The sequence below is a fragment of the Perognathus longimembris genome, chromosome 23 (genome assembly GCF_023159225.1).
Source record: "Perognathus longimembris pacificus isolate PPM17 chromosome 23, ASM2315922v1, whole genome shotgun sequence".
NCBI lineage: Eukaryota > Metazoa > Chordata > Mammalia > Rodentia > Heteromyidae > Perognathus > Perognathus longimembris.
Window position 1 is genome coordinate 31743097 of NC_063183.1, and position 24160 is coordinate 31767256.

The 24160-nt window shown below is 54.4% G+C and overlaps 1 protein-coding gene across 1 annotated transcript; it reads left to right on the forward strand.

Moving 5' to 3' along the window:
- Positions 1 to 6369: 6369 nt before the first annotated feature.
- On the forward strand, positions 6370 to 19663 carry Pla2g4d (phospholipase A2 group IVD). The gene is made up of 20 exons (XM_048332546.1): positions 6370 to 6414; positions 8713 to 8785; positions 9444 to 9580; positions 10229 to 10363; positions 10922 to 10962; positions 11292 to 11334; positions 12180 to 12243; positions 12539 to 12669; positions 13041 to 13151; positions 13292 to 13329; positions 13480 to 13615; positions 13822 to 13958; positions 14344 to 14566; positions 16370 to 16487; positions 16737 to 16874; positions 17099 to 17206; positions 17308 to 17502; positions 17661 to 17827; positions 18255 to 18441; positions 19437 to 19663. Exons 1-20 carry the CDS (start codon positions 6370 to 6372, stop codon positions 19661 to 19663), a joined length of 2454 nt encoding a protein of 817 aa, XP_048188503.1.
- Positions 19664 to 24160: the final 4497 nt, after the last annotated feature.

A 24160-nucleotide genomic window follows, 5' to 3' on the forward strand; every position in this document is an offset into this window, starting at 1 on the left:
TAGTAATATATACATATAATATATACATATCTACCTATATGCGTACAATATATACATACATATATGCTATATAATACACATACATGAATACATATATATATATAATGTATATACTATATGTGTACTATTCTTGGTTGTTCCATGATACTTTGACTCTATCTTTTCTCAATGCCACAATAGTGTTAGATGATCCATTTAGTTAGCACTGATTGTTTATATTATTGCAATTATGTGACATGTCTATATTTCTTTTGTTCTTTTTTTTTTTTTTTTTTGGCCAGTCCTGGGCCTTGGACTCAGGGCCTGAGCACTGTCCCTGGCTTCTTTCTGCTCAAGGCTAGCACTCTGCCACTTGAGCCACAGCACCGCTTCTGGCCGCTTTTTCTGTATATGTGGTGCTGGGGAATCGAACCTAGGGCCTCGTGTATCCGAGGCAGGCACTCTTGCCACTAGGCTATATCCCCAGCCCCTCTTTTGTTCTTTTTTATGAAAAAAATGTGAGCAGACCTCGGTTAAGATGATCCCAGTGTTGGATCCCAGCATCCAAAGCACAATCAGGACGGTGTCCTACACGCCCCTCTCCCGGGACGTGACTTCCCAGGCTGGCCCTGTGCACACAGGGCCCCGCCCATGTTGACTGAATTCCTACCAAAGTATCCATTTGTATATGATGTCTCCCAAGTTCAGGGGCCAAGATGCCAACTTTCCTTGCTCCTCCCGGAAGTATGGGCGCTTGCTTCTTTTACCCTATGGTTGGTGGGCGCCTTCTAGAATACTCTTCATAGAACTCACAGTTCAAAGCACTGCTCGTGATACCTGAAAGCAAACTCGTAGAACGTAGAGAACCCTTTCTTTCCTTCACGGTGCTCAGCCTCGCACCCCCCCCCCCCCCGCATGACCCTCCAAGTAGTCTTGGAGCCCAAGGCGGGCTGGGCTCCTGGCTCCCTGGTCCAGCTTTGACAATGGGGGCTGTTGGCTGGAGAAGGGAATGAGAATGGGAGGAGACATTGAAAGCATATTTGCATATTCATTCAAAATCCTATTACACGCGTGAAGCTATCTAGAAGATGTGTGATAAGGAGGCCTGGGGCCTCCAGGAGGTCTTGGACCTACAGCTCCGGCTCACATCAAGAGGGAGGGGTCTCGGGTACTGCTTGTTGGTGTGGGTAGGGAGTTCTGAGGAGGCTGATCTAGTACCTAGGTAGCTCTTAAGACTTCCTGTTTCGTAACTTAGCCTGAAGCTTGCATACCGGCCACACTGCCTTCAAACCGAGGTGATTCGCTGACTAATGTCTGTGCACAGCTCTTCTGTGGCTCTTTCCTTGCGATTCTAGAGGCTCTGATCAGGATCAGATACCTGTGTCAGCCCTCCAAGACCTCCCAGATTATTGCTATTATTAGTTGTTGTCTGTACGCATGTGTGTGCATGTGCGCGTGTGTGTGTGTGTGTGTATCTGTGAGTGTGTGTGTATGGTACTGGGGTTTGAACTCAGAACTTTGTGTTTGGTAGCTAGTTGCTCTGCTGCTGAGCCGATGCCTCCAGCCTCTTTTGCTTCGGTTGTTTTCACGTCATCTGGCCCGGACCTTGAGCCTCCTATTTACACTTCCTGCCATCGCTGGAGTGACAGGTTCAGACCACCAGGCCCAGTTGTTTTCTTTTGAGATGGAGGTCTTGCAAGCTTCTTCTTTTCTTTGTCTGAGATGCCCTGAAACCGTGGTCTTCCCAATCTGTGCTCCTGAGTAGCTGGGATGACAGGTGTGAACCACTCAGCCCGGCGACGTTACCGATGCTAAAACGCTGCCATGCGAGAAAGATGGGATACACTGGGCAAAGGCTTCCTGAGGTGGAGACCAGAGGGCCCTCCTTTCCAGTAGCCTAGAATGAGGGGAGGGACCAGGTGACATTTCCTGCTTGGTCCTGAGTAGGTCTAGTCAGGAAATCATTCTTCCTCGCTTGTCAACAGAATGAATAACGACTTCCTTATGGGGCAACACACAGACCTGCCCGGGCCTTGCCATTTCATTCCATGGTAATTGGTGTCCAATGCCAAAGTGTGTGTCATCCCAGCCTCGCCTCGCACCGTGCATCTCACCGCGAATGGCACCATCTGCTGCAGGACTCGGCAGCGCCTCCACCCCTCTCCACTACCCCTGCTAGCTGCCTCTCTCCTCTAGGATGCTGTCACTGCGAGCTATCTCAGGGGAAGGTGCAGGGAATGGAGAGAAGGAGACTTTCTTTCCTGGATTTAAAGTGGAAAAGAGAAACCTAGACCTAGATCTACTCATTCAGGCAAAGCTTGATCCAGGGAGTCTTCAGTGCCTCTGGAGAGAGCCCATGTGGCAGGCAGTAGGTAGGAACACAGATGGCCTGTGGGCAGCTCTTTAATTCCTGCCTCATGGGTGGGTAAGTGCAATATCTTCCTTGTTCAGGATCGAGGCAAAAGGATGCTAAGTAGAAATGTTATATATATACGAAATGCTTTGAACAGTGCACCGCAAAGGATGCATTCTGTGGGGCCTGAAGTTAATACAGGCCGATACAAAATGAAGTATGAAAGCGAATATTCAGAATGATTTTTAAAAATCACGTCAAATGTCAATTTTAGCTGGGTGTGGTGACACACACCTGTAATACCAGCACTTGATAAGCTAAGGCCTCCTGGGAGGATAACGAGTTCAAGGCCAGCCTGGGCTACATATTGAAACTTTTTCTCAAAAAACAAAGCAAAAGTAAAGGAAATGCAAATAAAAACAACCCTGAGATACCACCTCACCCCAGTTAGAATGGCCTATACTCTGAACTCAGGAAACAACAAATGTTGGAGGGGCTGTGGGGAAAGAGGAACCCTTCTCCATTGTTGGTGGGAGTGCAAATTAGTACAACCACTTTGGAGAACAGTATGGAGGTTTCTCAAAAAGCTCAATATAGACCTACCCTATGACCCAGCCATACCACTCCTAGGCATCTATCCTAAACAGCAAACCCCAAGATATCAAAAAGACATTTGTACTTCCATGTTTATCGCGGCACAATTCACAATAGCTAAAATATGGAAACAACCCAGATGCCCCTCCACAGACGAATGGATCCAAAAAATATGGTACTTATACACAATGGAATACTACATAGCGATTAGGAATGGTGAAATACTGTTATTCGCAGGGAAATGGTCAGAACTCGAACAAATAATGTTGAGTGAGACAAGCCTAGAACACAGAAAACAAAGGGGCATGATCTCCCTGATATATGACTGTTAACAAAGGGAGACGGAGAGACAGTAGAGACCAAGTCTGTGAATACTGTATATGTTCTTGATACATTGTATATTGCATATATGTCAACCTGACCTAGACAAGGGATAGAAAAACAGGTCGTAAGATATCATAAGAAATGTACACACTGCCCTACTATGTAACTGCACCCTCTTTGCACAACACCTTGTAAAAAAATTTATGTCCAATTAATTAAAAAAAATAATAAAACAAAAAAAAATTAAAAGTACAGATTGCCAGCTACTATTAGAGACACTCAGGTAGGTAGGAGGAATGCAGGATTAACCAAGACCAAATTCCTAAACATGTCTAATCTTTATTCAAATTTGTACCTTAAACAAGAGTTTAACAAAAGAAATGCAACCTATGTTTCTTTGGGTCTGGCTTCCTTGGCTAAACACAATTTTTTCAGTCTTTCCATTTCCTTATGAATGGGACAATATCATTCTTTCTGATGGAAGCAAGGAATTCCAGTGTGTGTGTGTGTGTGTGTGTGTGTGTGTGTGTGTGTGTCACATTTTCTTGATCCATTGGTCCATTGAGTAAAAGACAAAAAGTGACATTTAGACATGATAAATTAAAGAGGACTCTAAACATTCACACAGTGAGACCAAAGGAGGTTATTCTTAGGTGAGGATCACAAGAGCCCAATAACTGTTTGCATACAAGCATATAAAGTGATGCTTATTGAAATGAACTCCAAGAAATGGAAGCAAGAGGTTTATTATTGTACTCTGCGATTCTTTATTTTCCTATTTTTCCCTTTTGCTGCTGTTTTTATTTCTGTACTCTTTGTCTTATATGTAAGTTTATCTGATTTTGGGAGGGGAAAGGGAATCACAGAAATGGAGGGACAAAGGGTGTACTAATACAGCAGTGATACTCACTAGGTACTAGGTTGGAAATGAATTATACAATTTGTGGGGGAGAGGTTGGAAAGGAAAAAACTGGGAGAAAATGAGGGAGGGCTGACACTATTCAATAAGAAATGTACTCATTACTGTATATAACCGTAACCCCTCTGTACATCACCTTTACAAAAAATAATAAAAAAGAAAGAAATGCAAAAAAAAAAAAAAAACAAAGCAAAGAAAGACAAGCAACAACAACAAAATACCAACCCAGCCGGGCCCCAGTGGTGTATAATCCTAGCTACTTGGGAGGCTGAGAACAAGGAGGCACAAGGTTCAAGATTCGAACCTTTCAAGAAGAGTCTACGCGCTTCCGTCTGTTTGGAGAGAATCTGGGTGTGATGGAATGTGTTTGGAAGGAGGCCAAATGAGCTCCCAGGTGGGAAGTGAGACTGTAGCTCTACAAATGAGTGAAAAATGGGGCTGCAGGTGTAGCTCTACAGTAAAGTGCCCACCTAACAAGTGTAAGGCCCTGCATTCAATCCCAAATACTTCCATTAGAAATAATAATAATAATACACGTCACAAAAAAATACTCATATAATCTGAGTTAGTAAACTACCAGGTATAATCTGCTGCTGTTTGAGACAGTCCTGACTGCTCTAAGTCATAGCTCAGGGTTATAATCTTTTTTTTTTTTTTAACATTTCATATCTCTTCATTGGTAAGATCATGTAACACTTCAGGATCGTTAGCCCATTTCTGGTATGCTTATATTAATATAATTGATATAAAATTATATATTATATAAGCATAGGTAAATACATACAAATTGTATAAAATATAAAAATTAACATATTCACATGAAAGAACATCATGAGCACCAATGGCATAAAGTAGCAACCATTCTGTCAGGCTCCCGGATCCTCATGAATTCAGAATGTGCCAGGCTGGGATTGCAGTCATCCAAAGGCTCGTGGGTGGCGTGTGGCTGGCTGGGCTTCCTCGCGGCAGGGAGCCCTCACCTTGGATGTCAGCTGGGGTCCCGGGAGCCTGGGAGAAAGCGTCTTACCATCCGACCTTGGGAGTCAGTAGTGTCTGTGGACGCGTCCGCTGTCCTCGTTGGCCCCTTTTCCTGACAGGCCTCCTTCTTCTGGCTGCCACATTCAGCAGCTCCAGCTTCCTCTCCCAATCTGGACAGACAGAGTATCTCTCCTAGACCTTCAGACACCGGCATTTATTTGGATGGCGCTAGCTTGGGTCAGAAGTTTAATAAACCAAACACCAACGTGAGAAACAAGTAGCTTCACATAGTTTTTTTTTTTTTATCCTATCATGCTTATATAAGAGTTTTCTGATCAGTTTCTCTTACCACAAAGTCTGCTTTTTGGTTCTAGTTTAAAAACACCCAAGCGTCTAGTAGCTGCTGAGTCAGAGGGGGCGGAGGGTGAAGTGGACTCCAGAGGCCTGGGATCCGAGGTGTCCGGCCCCCTCTGCCGCTCTGTGGGGTCTGCTCGGGGGCAGATGAGGGGGGTGCCTTTCCACTGGCTGCCCTTCTTATATATAGCCTGGAGTCCTGGCTTCATGGGGCTGTTGAGGGGGGCTGTTGTGGTTTCCGGTGCTCAGCTCTCCTCCCCTGAGGCTTGCCTGGCCCGGACGGGGCTGGACTGAAAGGGGGGGGGTCTCCTTAGCTGAGGCCCCCACTCCATCCTCTGCTCTCTACTCAAGGGGAACCAGCTTTCTGCCACTGCCCTGGCAGACACCCTGACCTTTCAGGTCTGGGGTGGTTCTCCACCTGTAGATCATGGCATCCTGACCGTGCTGGCCGATCCCATCCTCCTGCCCTCCTCTTTTCCTCTTTTTCTCCTCCTCCTCCTCCTCCTCCACACAGCTCCTCCTTCTCCTCCCCTTTCTCATTCTCCTTCTCTTTCCGTCTTCATTTCCTCTTCCTCTTCTACCTCCTCCTCCTCTACCCTCTCTTGACTTGTCTTACCATGTAGCCTCCGACCTGCCTAGAACGCGTGATCCTCCTGCCTCAGCCTCCCCTGGACAGGCGCCACCCCACCCAGCTGAGGGAAGAGGAACCGGTGCGGGATGACAGGAAGCTGGGCGGAGGCCCCACCTGTTTATAGGACGGTGACGCCGCCGAGGCTGGCAGAGTCACAGCCGGTCCCATTCTGTCGGGACAATCGCCTGCCACCAGCCAGGGAGGGACTGGGCGTGGAGCAGACTTGGGAGCGCTGGCATGGAAAGCCTGTCCTCTGAGGGACCCCCTGGCCATCCTCACCAGGTACGAGTGTCTGTCCAGCCCCGGGGGCACCAGTCAAGGCAAGGGCCCGGGGCCAGGGTGCATCTGAGACTGGCACCAATGAAATCGGGGGGACTCTGGCTTCCGGATGGGGTGAGGCACGGGGTGAGTGGCCTGTGCTTTAGTTTGGGGGATAATGAATGTGGTCAGCAGAGCCGCCCTTCTTCATCCTGAGTAGCCAGGCGGCAGCACCTCAGGACTCTTACCAGCTCCCCACAAAGGCTCATGGGATTCCATGTCAGAGGACAGTGTCTGAAGGGCACACAGGAAACCCACCAGGCCTGGAGCTCACCGGACTTCCTGGGACTGGATGAAGTCAATCTGTATGTCTCAGAATCTCAGGGAGCCCAAATCCTTACCCCTGTCAATTATATACTGGGCCTATGGGCCCTGAGGTTGTGTCAGGCCAGGGAGGCTGGTAGAATCAATTCTCTTCACCCCTGTCGTGCACTTTCCCCAGCCCAGATTTGTCATCCTTTACTGGAGACGAAGGCAAATAGACCTGGCTCCTCAGATCCCGCTTGGGGCCCAGAGAGCACCACCCCGGGGGCTTTGTCTTATTTGCAGATCTGACCAGCCTCCTCCCCTTGGCCTGAGCTGTACCCACAGAGGAGCTCTAGACTGGAGCTTGTAGAAATGACATGGTCAGAACAGGACGGACACCCAGGAATCCTTGGGGAGACGGAGAGAGACCCTTCTCTTTGCAAAAATAAAACCCATCTGCTGCTCCAGCTGACGTAACCCGCCCCATCCCTAAGTCAGGCCTCAGGGGGAGCCCAGGGGGAGCCCAGGGGGACCCGAGGTGTCAGGCTCCTGTCTCGGAACAGCCAGCTGTGGAGCTTCCCAGAACACCCTCGTGATAATGGCTGCCCACCGTGTCCATCTTCTCTTTGTCTTCTCAGGGTCCATCCCCATGGGGTGAAACAAGTGCCCCAGGCTGAGGGTTTGGGGAGCATGAGTGGGCCCCTTACCTGGGAAGCATCCAGGACTGGGTCCTACAGACCAGGTCTTCCACCTCCAGCCCCCAAGGTAGCTCCCGTGGCGCCAGCAGCAGCTTTGCGGGCGGATGGGAGGCTGGGGCTGGCAGGGCGCAGGGGCTGGGCTGGCAGGGCAGGCTGGGCGTTTGGGACTTGTTCTGCCTCTGTGTGACTCAGGGAGGGGCCGGGCCCCGGGCTCTCCAGCCAGGCCTGAGGAAGGGAGAATGGCACAGGACTTGCCAGCGTTGGTCTTGAAGTTTGAACCTGAACTCAGTCATCTATGAGTTGAGCAACCGGACTTCTCAGTTCCTTTATGGAAGAAAACGCGAGTACTGTATTAAGAGATCTGGGGAAGAAGACGATGCAGTAATAGTACAACAGCTAGACACACTTCAAGTACTCGGTCGCAAGAACAACGGCCTAGAGAATGCTTCCTTTTCTCGTTGTTTGGTTGGTTTTGACAGAGCTGGGGATCAAACTCAGGGCCTTGGACATGCCAAGCAATATTTTGCCCTAGGTCACCCTGTTAAGTCACTGTTGTCCCTAATCCATCGCGGATGATGAACTAGAGAAGTGTCGTGGTCTATCCCAGGTCCCGCAGGGTGTAAATCACAGGACTAGGATTTACACGTGGCGATGTAGCTCCAGAGTCCGCCTCTCCTTCCTGGACGAGATCAGCTGGGGGGCTGGAGTTTTCTCTGGCTTAGGATTGCGGTGTGGCCCTCCTGGGTCGCGTGGCCCAGGACTAGCACGTCCTATGCTGCCTGTGAACGGCTGCCTGTGAACCCCTGCCCATCCCGGCTGGGGTGAGGACCGCCACTACGCATGCCCTGTCTAGGGGATGTCCTCACCTGACACCCCCATGCTGAGTGTCCACTGTGTGTGTGGGGGGGGCTCCTGTCATGGGGATGCAAGGCCAATGACCTCCATTGGAGTCAGCGTGTGTTCCTACCAGGCCATGTCCCCTCAAGTCACAGCAGGGGGCTTAGAAAGTCTGTGTGGGAACCCAGAAGAAGCTGGGGAGCCCCCAGTTCCTTGTTTTGGCCATGACGCCTTGAATTCTGTCCCCAGAGTGGAGGAGATCCCGTAGACTCTACCCACCGATGGTCTGTCATCCCCTGACTGTTGGAACCCTCTAGAGCCATGACCCCAAGGACAGTGGTAGACCAAGGCCATTTGGTCCCCCAGAAAGCCTGGCAGCATTGCCGGTCCTCAGGGGTGGGGGGAGGGGTTGTATTGACAGCCCCCAACTCCAGGCTCGGGTGAGAGAATGTGGGGGGCTCAGTTTGATGTATCTCTCTAGGAGGAAGCCGCTGCTTGCTGCCAGCTCACCGTGAGGGTCCTGGAGGCACGGAGGCTGCGCACGACTGACCTGTGTGAGTGACTGTGTCCTGATCTCCAGTGGACCCAGGGATGACGGGACCCAGGGATGATGGGACCCGGGGATGACGGGACCCGGGGATGACGGGTCCCGGGATGACGTGACCCAGGGATGATGGGACCCAAGGATGATGGGACCCAGTGATGACAGGATCAAGGGATGATGGGACCCAGGGATGATGGAACCTAGGGATGATAGGACCCACAAATGACAGGACTCAGGGATGACGGGATCCAGGGATGATGGGATCAAGGGATGATGGACCCAAGGACACCGGGACTCAGGGATGACAGGACCCAGGGATGGCAGGACCCAGGGATGACAGGACCCAGGGATGACAGGACCCAGGGATGATAGATCCAGGGATAATGGACCCAGGGATGATTGGACCCAGGGATGATGGGACCCCAGGGATAACAAGACCCAGGGATGATGGGACCTAGGGGTGATAGGACCCCAGGGATGAAAAGACCCAGGGATGATGGGACCCAGGGATGATGGACCCAGGGATGATAGATCCAGGGATAATGGACCCAGGGATGATGTGCTGTGCTGTCCACAGTGCCCACTGGGGTCTTGGTGGAAAGCTAGTGAGGCCCCTGGACAAAGACCTGAGGGATTCTCACTCCTGATGCTTCCCTTGACCTTGGCAGTGAGTGAGGCGGACCCATATGTGACCTTGCAGCTGCCAACTGCTCCTGGAATGACGTTCAGGACCAACACAGTCACCAACTCCAGTCACCCCGTATGGAATGAGAGCTTCCATTTCCTCATCCAGAGTCAGGTCAAGGTAAGTGGCAGGGTACCACAGGCCACTCCCCCTCGCTTTGGAGGGCTTGGGAGGGGGGCACACTTCCTCACGCTTCATGGAAGCTCTGGGGACTGTGTGTTCTGTGAGTGAGTGTGTGAAGGAATGAACATGTCCTTACCCTTCCCGGACGTGAGACTGACCTCCGGCAATGACCTTCAGTGCCTCTCGAAGGCACTGATGTGAAGACAGTGGGCATCTCCTGCTGCAGGGGCGCTGTGGGGCTCAAGGAGGCGCGTCACAGAAGCCTGTCGCATAGCATCTGGTTTGCCTGTACTCCAGTCCTCCTATTTGTACTCCTTGGTATGGCCGGAATGACAGGCACACGCCACTGTGCCAACCATCAAGGTGGAATCTTGTGAACTGTGTTTTGTGTATGTGGGGGGGGATGGGATTGGATTGGATTGTCCTTGAACCCCAGTCTCAATCTGCCCCCCTCCATCTCTGCCTCACAGGCTTAAGCCGCTGTGCCTGGCTCAGGATTTTATTTTTGATAAAAGCAAAAACTAGGAGAGGGACATGAGGGGTTGTATTGGATATCCTTAGATCTCTGTTAAGTTTTACAGTTATATGTTAGCTGATGTTGTTCTGCACAGGTCATGTCCTCAACTGCTACCTCTTGTCCCTTAGAATGTTCTGGAGCTGAGTGTCTATGATGAGAACGTAATTACAAAGGATGGCATCTGCTTCAAGGTGTTCTATGACATCTCAGAGGTCCTCCCTGGCCAGCTGCTCCGGAAAACCTTCTCCCAGGTCCCCAGGTGGGTGGGGAAGCCCGGCCCCGCTGTCTCCAGGCTGAGGAAGTTGCCCCCCCCTTTCTTCTGCCTGTCTCTGCTTGAGCTCATCCACGGGGCAGTGAGTAAACCCCTCCCAGAGAGCTTTGCACCCCCACCGAGCTGCAGCGGCAGTCCCGAGGAAGAGGGGCTGAATTTCCCAACAGCCACCCGAGCGCCGTGGGGGACGATCGGCCTTCCTGCTCGCTGAGCCCACGGCCAGCTTCGCGTCTTGGCATTCTTCCTGCTGAAAGCGGGGAGATGGAAAGGGAGGGGGCTCAAGAGGGGGCCTGCATATTCTGAAGCCCCCTATGGCTGAGTTTGTCTTTTCCTTCCACCTGGTCCTGAATCTGGGGTCCCAGGAGGGAGGAAGACCTGTTTCTCTGCAGACTTCCCTAGTTGTGGTTCACGAGGGCAGGAAGTCCTTCTTGCCCCAGACCTCAATTTCCTCATCTGTGAATTGGACATGGTCACGATTGCATGCCTCCCTTAGAGGCTGCTTGAGACGACGTGACGATGCCCATGGTGCGTGTTCACTCTTTGGTTTCAGGGACAGGAAGAGCTAGATGTGGAATTTCTGCTGGAGAAAACGTGAGTAAGCTCCCCCAGCCCAGGGTGTGTCCGGGGACCCGGGTTCTGCTTGAGGCAATGGCTCTGACCTAGATCTGGTGTTGGAATATCCAGCCGTGCGCTGCGGGCACTTCTGCTGCCGTCTTTCCTGGGGAGAGGAAAGCCGGTATTTCCCCTGCCCTGCTTTCTCCTCTCACCTTCCACGCTGCATTTCAGGAACCTCCCCAGCCCTGGAGACATAAGAGCCCACGGCATCACCCAGAGAGTCCCTTAGACGTGCAGTCGGTGCAGAAGGGCTTTGCCTCTGCAAGTCCAGATTGAGTGCTTTGATTTTTTTTTCTTTTCCCCAGGTCGGACCCTCCGGAGAATCTCATCACCAATAATGTCCTTGTGGTAACAATCTTCCCCGGGCCTAGAGGAGGGGGGCGGGGCTGGGGTGTGGGCGATAAGATGTTCCTTCTCCAGAGCTTCCCAGCCAGGTGGCCACCTGGGGCTGTAGGGCTTGGGGGAGTCTGGAGCTAAGGGGTGCAAGGAGGTGGGGGTGGGGGGCTCTTCTTGGAGGAGGTTCCGGTGTGATGAGTTCTTAGAGGTTAACTCAGAGATCTGCCCCCAGTGACGTCCTAGGGCCAAGCCCACCTTCAGGTTGCAAATCCGGAGATGGGTGAGGGTCCGAGGGAGTCTGCAGGGTGCTGCGCTTTCCATCTGGAGAAACAGGAATCCAAGCAGCAGGCGTCTTGGGAATCCAGGAGGGTGGCCTTTAGTTCTCCTCCATAAGCCTCAAATTCCCAATGCTGCAATGGACAGGAATGGCCACGAGGTGGCGAGCGCAGCCTGGGCCGCGTCCTCTCGCATTCTCAGGTCTGCAGCAGGGGCTGAACTGAAAGCCCAGAATCTGCACCTAGCGTGCACAAACCTTAGCGGTGCTCCCTCCAGCGCGTGCAGGTGCCTGTGTGGTGGGCACCTCCAGACCCCACAGTCCAAAGGTCCAGGAGGAATCATGCTCTCCGAGCTTCCAGAAATGGCGTACAGCTAGGAGAGCTGGGATAGGGTGGACACTCAGGCCGGACCATTGCCGTAGATCCTAGATGGGAATTCAGGGTCTCCGATCCAGTTCCATTCAGAATCCCCTTTTTGTTTTGTGTGCGATGGTGGATTTGGGACGATTGAGGGGTTGCCAGCTTGAAGTTGAGGGGACCCCACAGATGTGGGGCCTTTGCCCACGATGTGCTCTGCCCCAGGCCCGGGAACTGTCACGGCTGGACGTCTTCGTGGACAGAGCAGAGAACTCCACCGTGGCTGCGGGTGAGACCCGCTCAGAACCAGAACTCCGCCGATGGGGCAGGGCGTGGGGAGGGAGTTGGGAGGCAGACAAAAGCCGTCCCAGGGGAGAAAGTGTACCCCTCCAGTTGGGGGGGGGTCCCCCTGACCTGGTGACCTGGGGAGAACCGTTGTCACAGGAGATGGAGTCCCTTGGGGGTTGGGAAAGGGCCCTTTCCAGGCTCCTCGTTACCTTTCTTTCTCCTCAGCACTGCGGGGACCTCAGGTCCCAGCGGAGGCTCTTGTTGCCCTCACGCTCACCCGCTCGCTGGCTCCCTAGGTCAGGATGAGCTGGAGCTGGTATTGAAGGGATCCTACGAGGACACACAGACGTCCGCCCTGGACACTGCCTCTTTCTTCAGCTTCCACTACCTGGCAGCCCAATGCACAGAGCTGAGCGGGCACCTGAAGGTGGGTGTCCGCACCCCACTCAGCCTTTAGCCAGCCGCAGCTGCTGCAGCCCCCCCCCCTTCCTGGATTTCCCCACGGGCCAAGGCCAGGCCCCTGGGGCTTTGACAGCCTCCCCAAGCCTCCTCTGTCTACACTGTTGGGACAGAGGCCTGCAAAGCCAGGCCTGCCATTGAACTCCCCGCAGCTCCTCCCGGAGCACAAGAACAAGGCCTCCACTCTAACAGAAGCACTAGCCATGACTACTTGGCAGTTTTCCTTAACCGCGGCTGTTGCCATCAGTTTTATAGTCATCGGGGAGAGGCCGTGTCTGTCTTGTTTGCCGTCGAGATACTCAGCAAGGGTTTGTTCAATGCATGACTGTTCCCCCCCAGAGCTCCAGAGGCGATCGTTGTAATCCCGCCACGCCGGCTGGACGCCTCTCCGTGCCCCTGCGGCCGCTGGCCCTGGGGGAAAAGGTGACGCTGGACGTTCCTGGTGCAAATGTAAGGAGCCTCTACCGCTGCTGCTGCTGCTGCTGCTGCTCGTTCTGGGGGAGAGGGAGAGGAGTCCAAGGCCCCAGTGGATCCTCTCGTCCCCTCGGGGTCTAGAGCATTCTGAGCAAGCTCTCTCGCTTTGATTTCAGGCCCCGGGAGTGAGGCTGCAGCTTAAGGCAGACAGCTGGTGAGTGGATTCACGTCTGTGGGGAAAGGCAAGGGATAACCATCCCGGGGGGGTGGGGGGGTTGACCCACCAGGAAGGGAGCTGTGTAGACCCTCTGCCTTCCTGGCTCCTGACCTCTGACCCCTGACCCCCGTTCTCCCCGTGCCCTAGCCCGAAGGAGCTGGCGGTGCGGCTGGGCTGCGGGCTGTGCGCAGAGGAGCGCGCCTTCCTGAGGAGGAGGCGGCGGGTGGCGGCTGCGGCCCTGAAGCAGGCCCTGCAGCTGGACAGAGACCTGCGTGAGGACGAGGTGAGGGGGTGCAGAAGGGACGCGGGCACAGAACCTGGCCTGAGAGCGCCCCCTCCACCCCGGTAGGGAAGGGCTGGCCCTGGCTCTCGTGCTGACTCCACCAGACTGAGAGCGGATGGGAGCGGGAAGCAGGACGCACCCTGGGGAAGGAAGGGGGGGTCCCTGCCCCGGCTAAGGCGGCCTGTGTCCTTGTGTGTGTGGCCCAGGTCCCTGTTGTGGGTATCGTGGCTGAAGGAGGAGGCGCCCGGGCCATGACCGCGTTCTATGGCCACCTGCTGGCCCTGAAGAAGTTGGGCCTCCTGGACTGTGTGACCTACCTGAGTGGCATCTCTGGCTCTACATGGTAGGGCCTTAGGTACACGTGTGTATGTGTGCGTGTGCACACACGCGCGCGCGCCTGTCCTGGGGCTCGAACTCAAGACCTGGGTGCTGTCCCTGGGTGCATCTTTTGTTCGCTTGAGCCATAGCTCCGCTTCTGCCTTCTTGGAAGTTTGTTAGAGATAAGAGTCTCCTACACTTTCCTGCCTGGGCTGGCTTTGAACCACGGTCCTCAGATCTCAGTCTCCTGAGAAGCTAGGATGACAGATGTGAGCCTGTGAGAGTGCCCAGCTATATAGACAGATACATTCTCTAACTGGGCCAGCGCTGGAAGGAGGCTGAGGGTGGGAGGAGGAGTGGGAGGCTGTGTACTGGGGCTTCCTGTTATCTTGTCCCCTTCTGTCCCCCAGGACAATGGCCCACCTGTACTGGGACCCGGAGTGGTCCCAGAAGGACCTCGAGGGGCCCGTCGGCCATGCCCGAGAGCATCTGGCCAAGAGCCAGCTTACAGCCTTCTCCCCAGAGCGCCTGGCGAGCTACCGCCGGGAGCTGGAGCTGCGGGCTAAGCAGGGGCACCCCACGACCATCGTGGACCTGTGGGCGCTGGTGCTGGAGTCCAAGCTCCACGGCCAGGTAGGACCCTGCACAGCTGGGGTGAGAGCGGTGTGCACCCGAGTGCGCGTGTCCTACACGGTCAAAGCGGCCGGTGTCCGTCCTTCAAGGGTGTGGCGGCCGCCATCTTTTCCTGTCTGCCTTGTCCACAGAGTTCTTCAGTGAATTGTCAGGTCACAGGAGTGTCCGGACCACCCAAGAACTGGGAATCAGTCAGTGAATCTGTTAGGGTCCCTTGGGGTGTCTAAGCTGCTTTAATTTTACGTATCCTTCGACATGGAACGTGACTGGTGTGAAAAGCACAGATTTTGCAGCCAGAGTCCCCGAGTTCTCACCACAGTGCATTTTGCTGTGTGTGTGTGTGTGTGTGCGCGTCCTTGGCCAGCTATGTGATCTCTCGGGGCCTCTGTTTCCTCCTCTGGACAGTGGAGCGGAGGAGACTGGTGCCTTGGTCTTAACAACAGCAAGAAAAAACTGAGATCGTCTTCCCCATGGCTGACCCCGTCGCTGAGAGCACACACTTAAGAGTGCTTACCACAAGCTTATTATCACGATGGAGGGCTCCCTAACTAATCCTCAGGATGACCACCCTTCTGAATAGCTGTGATTACGGGCTTATGGCTTATTATAAGCTCTCCATGGCCTTTTCAGCCCAGGGCTGGCATTGTACTCTTTGAACTATACCTCTACCTCCAGCCTTTTGCTGGTTCATTGAAGATGAGACTTTCTTGGAGTTTCGTGGGCTGGTTTCAAACCTCCATTCGCAGATCTCCGTCAGTGTCCTGGTGTCGCTAGAGTTACAGGTGTGAGCCACAAGCACTGCACCGCTTAGGTGCTTCTTGCCATTTCCTGGAAGGAAGCGTCTGGTTTTTCCACCTTTCTTTTCCTGAGTAGATCTTAGGTTTTTTTCCTTCACCTCTGAATGAAGGACATTGCCCCCGCTGCTTCGCGTACCAAGCCCAGCACTTCCTGTGGGTGTGGCATTCTGTCGTGTCGGGGAGTCAGCCACTAGGGGACTGGAGCCCCTGGGTCCTCTTCGGCTACTTTGAAGCCATCCAGGAGAGTGGGGGGTGGAGGGTGCGCTGGCCCTTCCCCAAATCTTGCCTTAGGGCAGAGTCGTGGGATGTAGCAGATGGGCAAGGTTTCCCTCATTCGACTTGGCAAGGGCAATAGCCGAGATTGCTGAGCAACGACTAAACTCAAATCAGGTGATCTCTGATAGGCTGATGCTAAGTGGAGACCCAGAAATCTGCCCGTTTAACCTGTTCTCTAAGGAAATCTGATAAGGGCCGATATGGCTCGGACACCTAGCATCAGGAGTGCCATCTGCACCCCCGGTACATGCTGTGCCACCCAGGGCAGCCAGCCTAGCCCGGCCCATGCGGTGCGTCCCTGCCCAACCGCCGGGCAGGGACCGCCTCTGGGACCTGGGCTGGAATGAGGCCTCCCGGCGGGACTCAGGAGGGTCCGTGGCATGTGCCCCAGATAGAGAGCCACAGTCCCCAAACACAGGGCTTGGAGTTGTGTGGAAGAGCAAATCGGGAGCAAGGGCAGGAAGAAGCCACGGGTACAGCCTTGCATGGGGCGAAGCAGAGAAGGGGACGGGGAGATGAACGTGAAGTGAAAGGGGCCGGCCGGCGCTCCACATCAGAGCTGGCTGACACCCATCCTCCCACACCCTTCCCTACACACACACACACACACCCCCAATTCCAAAGGTGCAACTACCCCCTCGCCCCAGCCTGTACCCCTGTCCCTGTCCTGGTAGACTTTCTGCCACCAGGGCAGAACTTAGTCCTTCATACCCCCCCCCGCCCCTGCCAGGTGACTGATTACAAGCTGTCAGGACAGCGAGCAGCTCTGGAGCGGGGACAGAACCCTCTGCCTCTCTACTTGAGCCTCAACGTCAAAGAGAACCATCTAGATACCCTCGACTTCAAGGGTACGGCCCTAGCCACTCCACTCTTCTCCTCCCCAAATCTTCTACACCCCAAGAATGCCCAGAGAATTCAATCATCTGGCAACTCAATCTGGTCAGGTTGCCCCGGAAGGGTGGCGGTGGGGGGGAGGGGCATCTGAGCAGGGGGAGGGGGAGGCTGGGAAGGGGGAGGGGGGAGGGTCGGCCCAGGAGTCTGCATTCCTCACCAGGCCCACCCCCCTCCCCTGCCTGCCTTTCCCTCCCACCCCACAGAATGGGTGGAGTTCTCCCCCTACGAGGTGGGGTTCCTGAAGTACGGGGCCTTCATCCCCTCCGAGCTCTTCGGCTCCGAGTTCTTCATGGGGCGGCTGATGAGGAGGCTCCCCGAGTCCCGCATCTGCTTTCTGGAAGGTGAGGGGTGGTCCCCCTGAGGGCCCCGGGGCCAGGTCTCATCCCAGACATCACTCCTGGGGTTCAGGCCTGGGCAGAGCCTCAGGAGAAGTCGGGGGGGGGGGGGAACGGAGAGTTGGGGCGTGGGGAAGAGCAGAGTGCAAGGAGAGTCCTCCCCTCAGCTCCCCTTTCCCATCAGCACCCAAAGGTGGCTGACTTCTCTTGGGGTGGGGGGGGGCCTTCAGCTATCTGGAGCAACATTTTCTCCTTGAACCTGCTGGACACCTGGTACGACCTCACCTGCTCTGGAGAGGACTGGAAGCAGTGCCTCCAGGACAAGATCCAGAACGCAGGTGGGAGAGGGGGGCGGGCCTGGGGCGGAGGGGTCCGAGCAGAGGAGTGGGTGGAACTTTCCAGGCCCTCACCGGAGCCTCGTCTGTCCCTCTGGCCGCAGAGAAGCAGCCCGCGGGCTCCTCGGGGGGCGCGTCGCAGGCGGAGGGCTCGTGGCTGCAGCCCGGCACGGCCCTGGCGCAGGCGTTCAGGGGCTTCCTGACCCGCAGGCCGCTGCACCAGCGCAGCGCCAACTTCCTCCGCGGCCTCCAGATGCACCGGGACTACCGGGCGCACGAGGCCTTCTCCACCTGGGCAGGTACCCGACAGTCACAGCATCCGTGTCCTGTGTGGGATGGGGGGGGGAATGGGGGGCAGATCCCCTTGGGGATGAACCTGGTGATGTCCAAAAAGGGGGGTGGGTGAGCTCACCACGGCAGGTGGCCGCCTCTGACCGTCGCCACTTCCTCGTGCCAGACTGCCAGCTCGATGCCACCCCCAGCCAGCTGACCCCCCAGCAGCCTCAGCTCTGTCTGGTGGACTCTGGCTACTTCATCAACAACAGCTACCCTGCCATGTTCCGGCCAGGCCGCCAGCCCGACCTCATCCTGTCTTTCAACTACTCCCTCGACTCACCCTTTCAGGTGCCTCTGGTCGCTGCCCTGGGGACCCCAGGCCTCTGCCCACTCAGACAGAGTTCCGGGGCAACATGGCAGGCTTCAGCCCCACCCCCCACCCCCCAACCCCCGGGCCTGCTGGGAGTGGCGGGCTCCCAGGTTGGGTGAATGGGGGGGGGCTCCTTGGTACAGAGCTGGAAGGAGAACCTGGCCGTCTCCACCGACAAGCCGCCACGCCCCACGGGGACTGTGGAACAGCAGCAGTATTGGGGTGAACACGTGTGGGCTCTGAGACGTGCTAACCCAGTCACAGCAGTGCAATGCAGATAGAGGGAGGGGCGTGCTGGGTCTGCAGCGGGTAGCCAGTGGGCTCCTAGGGCCCAGAACCCGCTGTGGCCCGATGAGCTGTGGGGGGGAACTGACCGAGACTCCCTCCTTCCCCCTTCCCTGCCAGGCCCTGCAGCAGATGGAGCTGTACTGCAGGGCCCAGGGGCTGCCCTTCCCCCGGCTGGAGCTCAGCCCCGAGGACCAGCGCCAGCCCGGGGAGTGCCACCTCTTCTCTGACCCTGCCTGCCCCCAGGCGCCCGTCCTGCTGCACTTCCCACTGGTCAACGCCTCCTTCAGGGACTTCTCGGCCCCCGGTGAGGCAGCCCTGGAAAGAATTAAGGCCAGCTGCACCCAGGCTTTGCACCCACCGCCCCCCCCCCCAGCCTTGATGGCTGACACCCACATCCCCGCCCAGGTCACCGTCATCGCCCCAGGCTCCTTTGGCCTTCAACTTCCCCTAGAAACCTAGAGGCCCCTGCACACCTCCTGCTTCGCGTTGGGGCACGGGGCTCTCTACCACCCTATCCAGCCCATCCTGGGGCCCCTTCTCAGGAAGCTGGGCCTCTCCTAAGGGTTCCCCCAAACCGAAGCCCTCACCACACTGCTTTCTATCTTCTCCTTCCAGCCATTGTGGAATTTTATCTCTTTTGAGTGAGAAAGACTAATTTCTGCCCTCCCGCCGCATTATTCCCTACTTATCAGTTCTTGCTGCCATCATTCCAAATCTTCTAACTTCTCTCTCTCTCTCTCTCTCTCTCTCTCTCTCTCTCTCTCTCTCTCTCTCTCGTAATGACTGAGGATTGGGCTTACTAGGCAAATGCTCTACCACATGAGCAAGCCCCACTCCACCCCTTTTCGCATAGGATCTCAAGCCAGCCTTGGACTTGGATCGTCCTACTTCCATTTCTCTCTGAGCGGCTGGGATTACAGCGGTGCACCACCATACCCTGCTCATTTTTGAGATGGAGGCTTCACTCTTTGCTTGTTCTAGGTCTGCCTCCTCAGTGACTTGAACCATGGCCCTAAGCCACTGTGCCACATTTGTGTCTTAACAGACTTCTCATTCAGCAAAACCTCTGTTGTTTCCGCCATGAGCCTGAAGAATCTGTTCCTGATTCGTTGGGCTTCCTTGTTCTGTTTCCTCCTCGCTCAGAAGTCGTGTAGAGAGGAATTAGTGAGCTGCTGAGAAGTCAGAACAGCAGAGCTGTACCGAGAGATCTGGGAGGAAGGAAAAGCCCCCTGGGGTGGAGGCGGCCTCCGTTGCGCCCCCTCGTGTGGTCCTGACCCCTTTCCCCCTCCACCCCCTCAGGCGTCCAGCGCAGCCCCGAGGAGCTGGAGGCTGGCCGAGTGGACCTCAGCCCAGCCACGTCCCCCTACGCCCTGTTCAACATGACCTACAAGGAGGCCGACTTCGACCGCCTGCTGAGCCTCAGCGACTACAATGTGCGCAACAGCCAGGCCACCATCCTGCAGGCCCTGAGGACGGTCCTGAAGCGCAGGGCCCCAGAGGCCCGGCCATCGGGGGTGCAGACATGAGGCATTCCAACCCTGCAGGAGCGGGGGACACACCTCAGCCTGCAGCCGGGCAAAGCCACGGCTCTCCCCGGCCTGGGGCTCCTCGGAGCTGCTCTCGCCACTCAAATCCTTCCTCATGTCGGTCACTGGTTTGAGAGGCGTTGAGAAGGCTTCTACCCCAGGCCGGTGCACAGAACTGTTAACATGGGGGTTACTTTCAACTTTATGTGGAATAGATCTGGGGTGACGTTAGGCCCCCATTCTTACACTGAACTCTCCTCCATGTTCGCAAATGGAATTATTTTTCTTCATTTCATTCTCAGATTGATTGCTATTTTGTAGAAATGTGATTTATTTTTGTATGTGATCTTAATATTCTACAATCTTGATGAACCTATCAGTGCTAATATGGTTTTGTGGATTTTTTTTGGGGGGGGGGTGTGCCAGTCCTGGGGCTTAGACTCTGGGCCTGAGCTTCTTTTTGCTCAAGGCTAGCACTCTACCACTTGAGCCACAGAGCTATTTCTGTATGTGTGGTGCTGAGGAATTGAACCCAGGGTTTCTTGTATGCTAGGCAACACTCTACCTACCACTAGGCCACATTCCCAGCCTTGTGGATTCTTTAGAACAGTTGACATACAGAACCTGTCATCTACAAATGAAAATGGCTTTACATTGCGTGTATGTGTCCATCCTGGTACTAGGACTTGAACTCAGTGCCTGGGTGCTGACCCCTTAGCTTTTTATTTTGCTAAAAGCTAGCACTCTACCACATGAGCCACAGCTCCACGTATAGCTTTTTGGTGGTTAATTAGAAACAAGAGTCTTATGGACTTTCCCAGGCTGGCTTTGAACCGCAGTCCTTAGCTCTCAGCCTTCTGAGTCGTTAGGATTATAGGTGCGAGCCACCTGTGCCTGGCTGGATCTCATGTTTTTGCCTGGGCCAGTCTTATAACAAGAGCTGGAGGCATGGCTTGAGGGCACTGTGATGGCTCAGAAAGCACAAGGCCCACCAAAAAAGAAGAAAAAAAAAAGGAAGCAAGAAATAGAAAACTGCCATTATTAAGTACAGTGCTTTTCTGGAGCTCACAGACAGTTGTAGAGTCATCCCAGCAAGTGATGGAACCCAAGAGTAGCAGGTGGTAGCTGAGGACGTGCGAACCATTCAGCCGGTGACTGGGGTGGAGGCAATGTTGTGGGACAGAGTGCTTGGCTTGGTACCCTCTGTTCCAGGGCCCCAGAGTCTTAGAGGACTGTGTCTTTGGCCTCTGGCACCTGCGCTCTGGAGGAGAGGCACACCTGCAGCAAAAACTCTCTTCATTCATGCAGAGGGCCCAGGCGAGCTCCACACAGCCCTTGCTATAGTCTAGGCTGGGGCTAGTAGGAACTAGCCTAGTATGACCTAGGCTTGTGAGTGTTGTCACCCAGGGCTCCAGGAGGTCCAGTTGGCCCCACCCTGAAGGTGTGTCAACCCCACCCACAGGCTCCCTAAAAGGTCACACAAGGCTCTTCTTACAGCCAGAAGCCCCTCCCAGACGGGCCCAGAGACAGCAGGCTGAGACAAGAAGCCCAGTGGCCTGTCTCGCACCAGAGCCAGGCTAGGCTGAGGCTCTGCCCTCTACTCAGCACCTCGAGGGGCCATGAGGGTGGTGAACCCGGGATCAATTGAGAGTCATCTCTTTTTCCTGATCAAGTTGGATCTACCTCAACAATACGAGAAAAGGCATTATATTAACAGACTTACAAAAATTAATAATTTATAAACAAAAGGAGAATAATGATATGAAATGAATTGCCTAATGAAATCCAACACAAACTCGGTCTCTATCAAAAGTTCTTAAATTAGGGCATTTCCTTAACCTGATACAGGTTATTTATGGTGGTTCATTTAATGTGGTTGGGCCACAGCACCTAGGTACTCGAGATGCTTCCCTGAAAATAATTTAAAAATCAGTTTAACTGCTGGGTGCTGGTGGCTCATGACTGTAGGTCCCAGCTACTTAGGAGGCTAAGGTCTGAGGGTTGCGGTTTGAAGCCAGCCCAGGCAGAAAACACTCTGAGACTCTTCTCTCCAATTAACCCCCTGAATACCAGAAGTGGATGGATCTGTGGCTCAAAGTAGCATGGTGCTAGTCTTGAGCAAAAAAAAAAAAAAGCAAGCTAAGAGGCAGTGCACAAGCCCCATCGAAGCAAAATCAGACTAACATTTCAATGGGTGTACTTTCAATAAAGCAGATTACCATCCATAACTGTGCTAGGCTTCATCCAATCAACTGAAGGCCTTAAGAGAATAAAGACTAACCACCCCCACCCCAGGCCAAGAAAGAATTCTGCACAATGTGTCTGGATTCAGGCAGTAACTCTTCTTCTCTAGGAAGACAACATGCCAGCCTGTTGTTCCATCAGGTTTGGGCCTCACCTGTATAGACGGATTTCTTATCTCTCCCTCTCTCCCTCTCTCCCTCTCTCCCTCTCTCTCTCTCTCTCTCTCAGCAGCCTTGAAAATAACCAGCACCAAAAGGGGGCTGGGGCATGACTCCAGTGGTGGAGCACCTGCCATACTAGCACAAGGCCTTAGGCTCATTCCCCAGGACAACAATAACAATAACAACCACAAACAACCACAACAGCAGCAGGAAAAACAGCTGACTGCCTCTGTCATGACCGTTCTCTTGGCGCGCATGCGCAGGGCCGCACGCACGCACGCACGCATGCACGCACGCACGCTCCGTCCGCTCGCGTTCTGTGGGCGCCGGCGAGGGAGGGCTGTGCGCATGCGCGCGCGTGCAGGCACGCTTCCCGCGCTCTGTAGAACGCCGGCGGACGTCCACGGACGGACACGCGAGCCAATGGCAGCCTCTATCCCGACGGGGGAAGGCTTACCTGACCGGAGGGGTTCTGACGATGGGAAGTTGCGGGGGGTGGGGGGTGGGGGGTGGGGGTGGGGGGTGGGGGGTGGGGTCGGGGTGAATGTAGTGAAGGCCCTGGGCACCCCAGGCCGGGCCCGGTCACCGGTTCTAACACCTGGCATTGAACCACCGAGGCCGAGGCACGCGGGCCGGGCCAGGCCGGGCCACGCGGACGCCACGGGAGCTGGGGCTGGAAGTGCGCGCAGTCTTGGCAGCGGCCCTGTGAGGTAACATTCTGTGCCCGAGCGCGCTTAGGTGCCGAGGTGGAGGACGGTGAATAACTCCCTCTAGGCCACGGAGCCGGCCTGGAGCTGGGAACCAACGCCTGTCACACGCCAGGCTGTCCCAGGTGCGGCCCCCAGACAGGACAAGCCCCAGGGAATCCATCCTCTCCTCCCCTTCCTCCCCCCCCCACCCCCATGCAGAGACAGCACCAACCAAGAGACATTGGTAATAGTAATCTCTGGATTGGCTAACACAGCCCAAGCTGGCAGGCTATTTCTCATCCTCTCAGAATCTAGGACGCTGGGTCTGTGGTGCAACCTAGTTCTGACTTCGCCCAAGGCCCAGGGGGAAAGGCAACCTGCTGAGGACTGAGGGCTTCTGAGGATGGAGAGTGTTCTGGGAACCCTAGGGAGGTAGGGCTGCTTGCACCACCTAACACCTGCCATCGAGCATTGAGTCAGGGACACGCCTGGCTGACCTAACTCTGCTGTTTAGGTACAGGAAATGGGGAAAACACTCGGTGACCTCTATGTGTCTCTCCTGCCCCCTGTTGAACCCAAGGCACAACAAGTCTTGGGCTCCTACTGGTCAGATGAAAACAACTTGTCCTCCTTGTGGCGATGGCAGGAGAAGAGGCTCGAAGTGTTTGCGACCCTGAAGAGATCTCTAAGAAAAAAAAAAGTGGGTGCTTTCCTGATCCCAGGCCTCCTCGGGGAGGTGGCTGGCTTGTGGGAGTGGAATGTTGAGGGTACATTGAGTACCTGGAGCAGAGTGGGTGGTTGTGGGAGAGGGCCAGAATTCAAATCCTGGCTCCATGTGCCTTCGGATGATTATTCAGTTTTTAAATGCCTCTTTCTTCACCTTTAACGAGGGATAATAGTTTCTCCTCAGCAGTTCTGGAAGGAGTTATACAGATTACAATCAGTGAAGGATTTGACCTAATACCACACACCCAGTAGGTAGATAAGTGGCGGCTGTTACTTCTTTAATGAAATTTTATGGTACTATTAAGATATTGTGCAGAGGGATTACTAGTTCAGAAGTCAGATGAGTACAGTTCTTTTTGGGTAATGTCACCCCTTCCTTCACTTTATCCCATTTTCCTCCTCCCATCCCTGTCTACAAGTTGCATAGTTCACTTTCCACTGAATGCCATAACCTCATTTGTTCACCCTTCCTCCATTTCTGTTCTCCCTCTTTACGCCCCCCAAAAGACAAAGACAAACCAAAAAACAACCCCAACAACAATAAAAGCCTATATTTCCATTTCCTGGAACTTATTTCAATATATAGTAATTTAAATGTTGAGAGGAGTTATACCTTTGGGCTCTTCCTCTAGGGGTAGCCTCCTTTAGCCTCACTGTATGTGGATGCCTAGAGTCCT

What these genes read in the sequence shown, in the direction of transcription:
- Pla2g4d (XM_048332546.1), top strand. Translation starts at nt 6,370, where the DNA reads ATGGAAAGCCTGTCCTCTGAGGGACCCCCTGGCCATCCTCACCAG. An exon ending in GAACTCCACCGTGGCTGCGG is followed by an intron (nt 12,244 to 12,538) that starts GTGAGACCCGCT and finishes CTGGCTCCCTAG; the next exon opens with GTCAGGATGAGCTGGAGCTG. An exon ending in TGGACGTTCCTGGTGCAAAT is followed by an intron (nt 13,152 to 13,291) that starts GTAAGGAGCCTC and finishes CTTTGATTTCAG; the next exon opens with GCCCCGGGAGTGAGGCTGCA.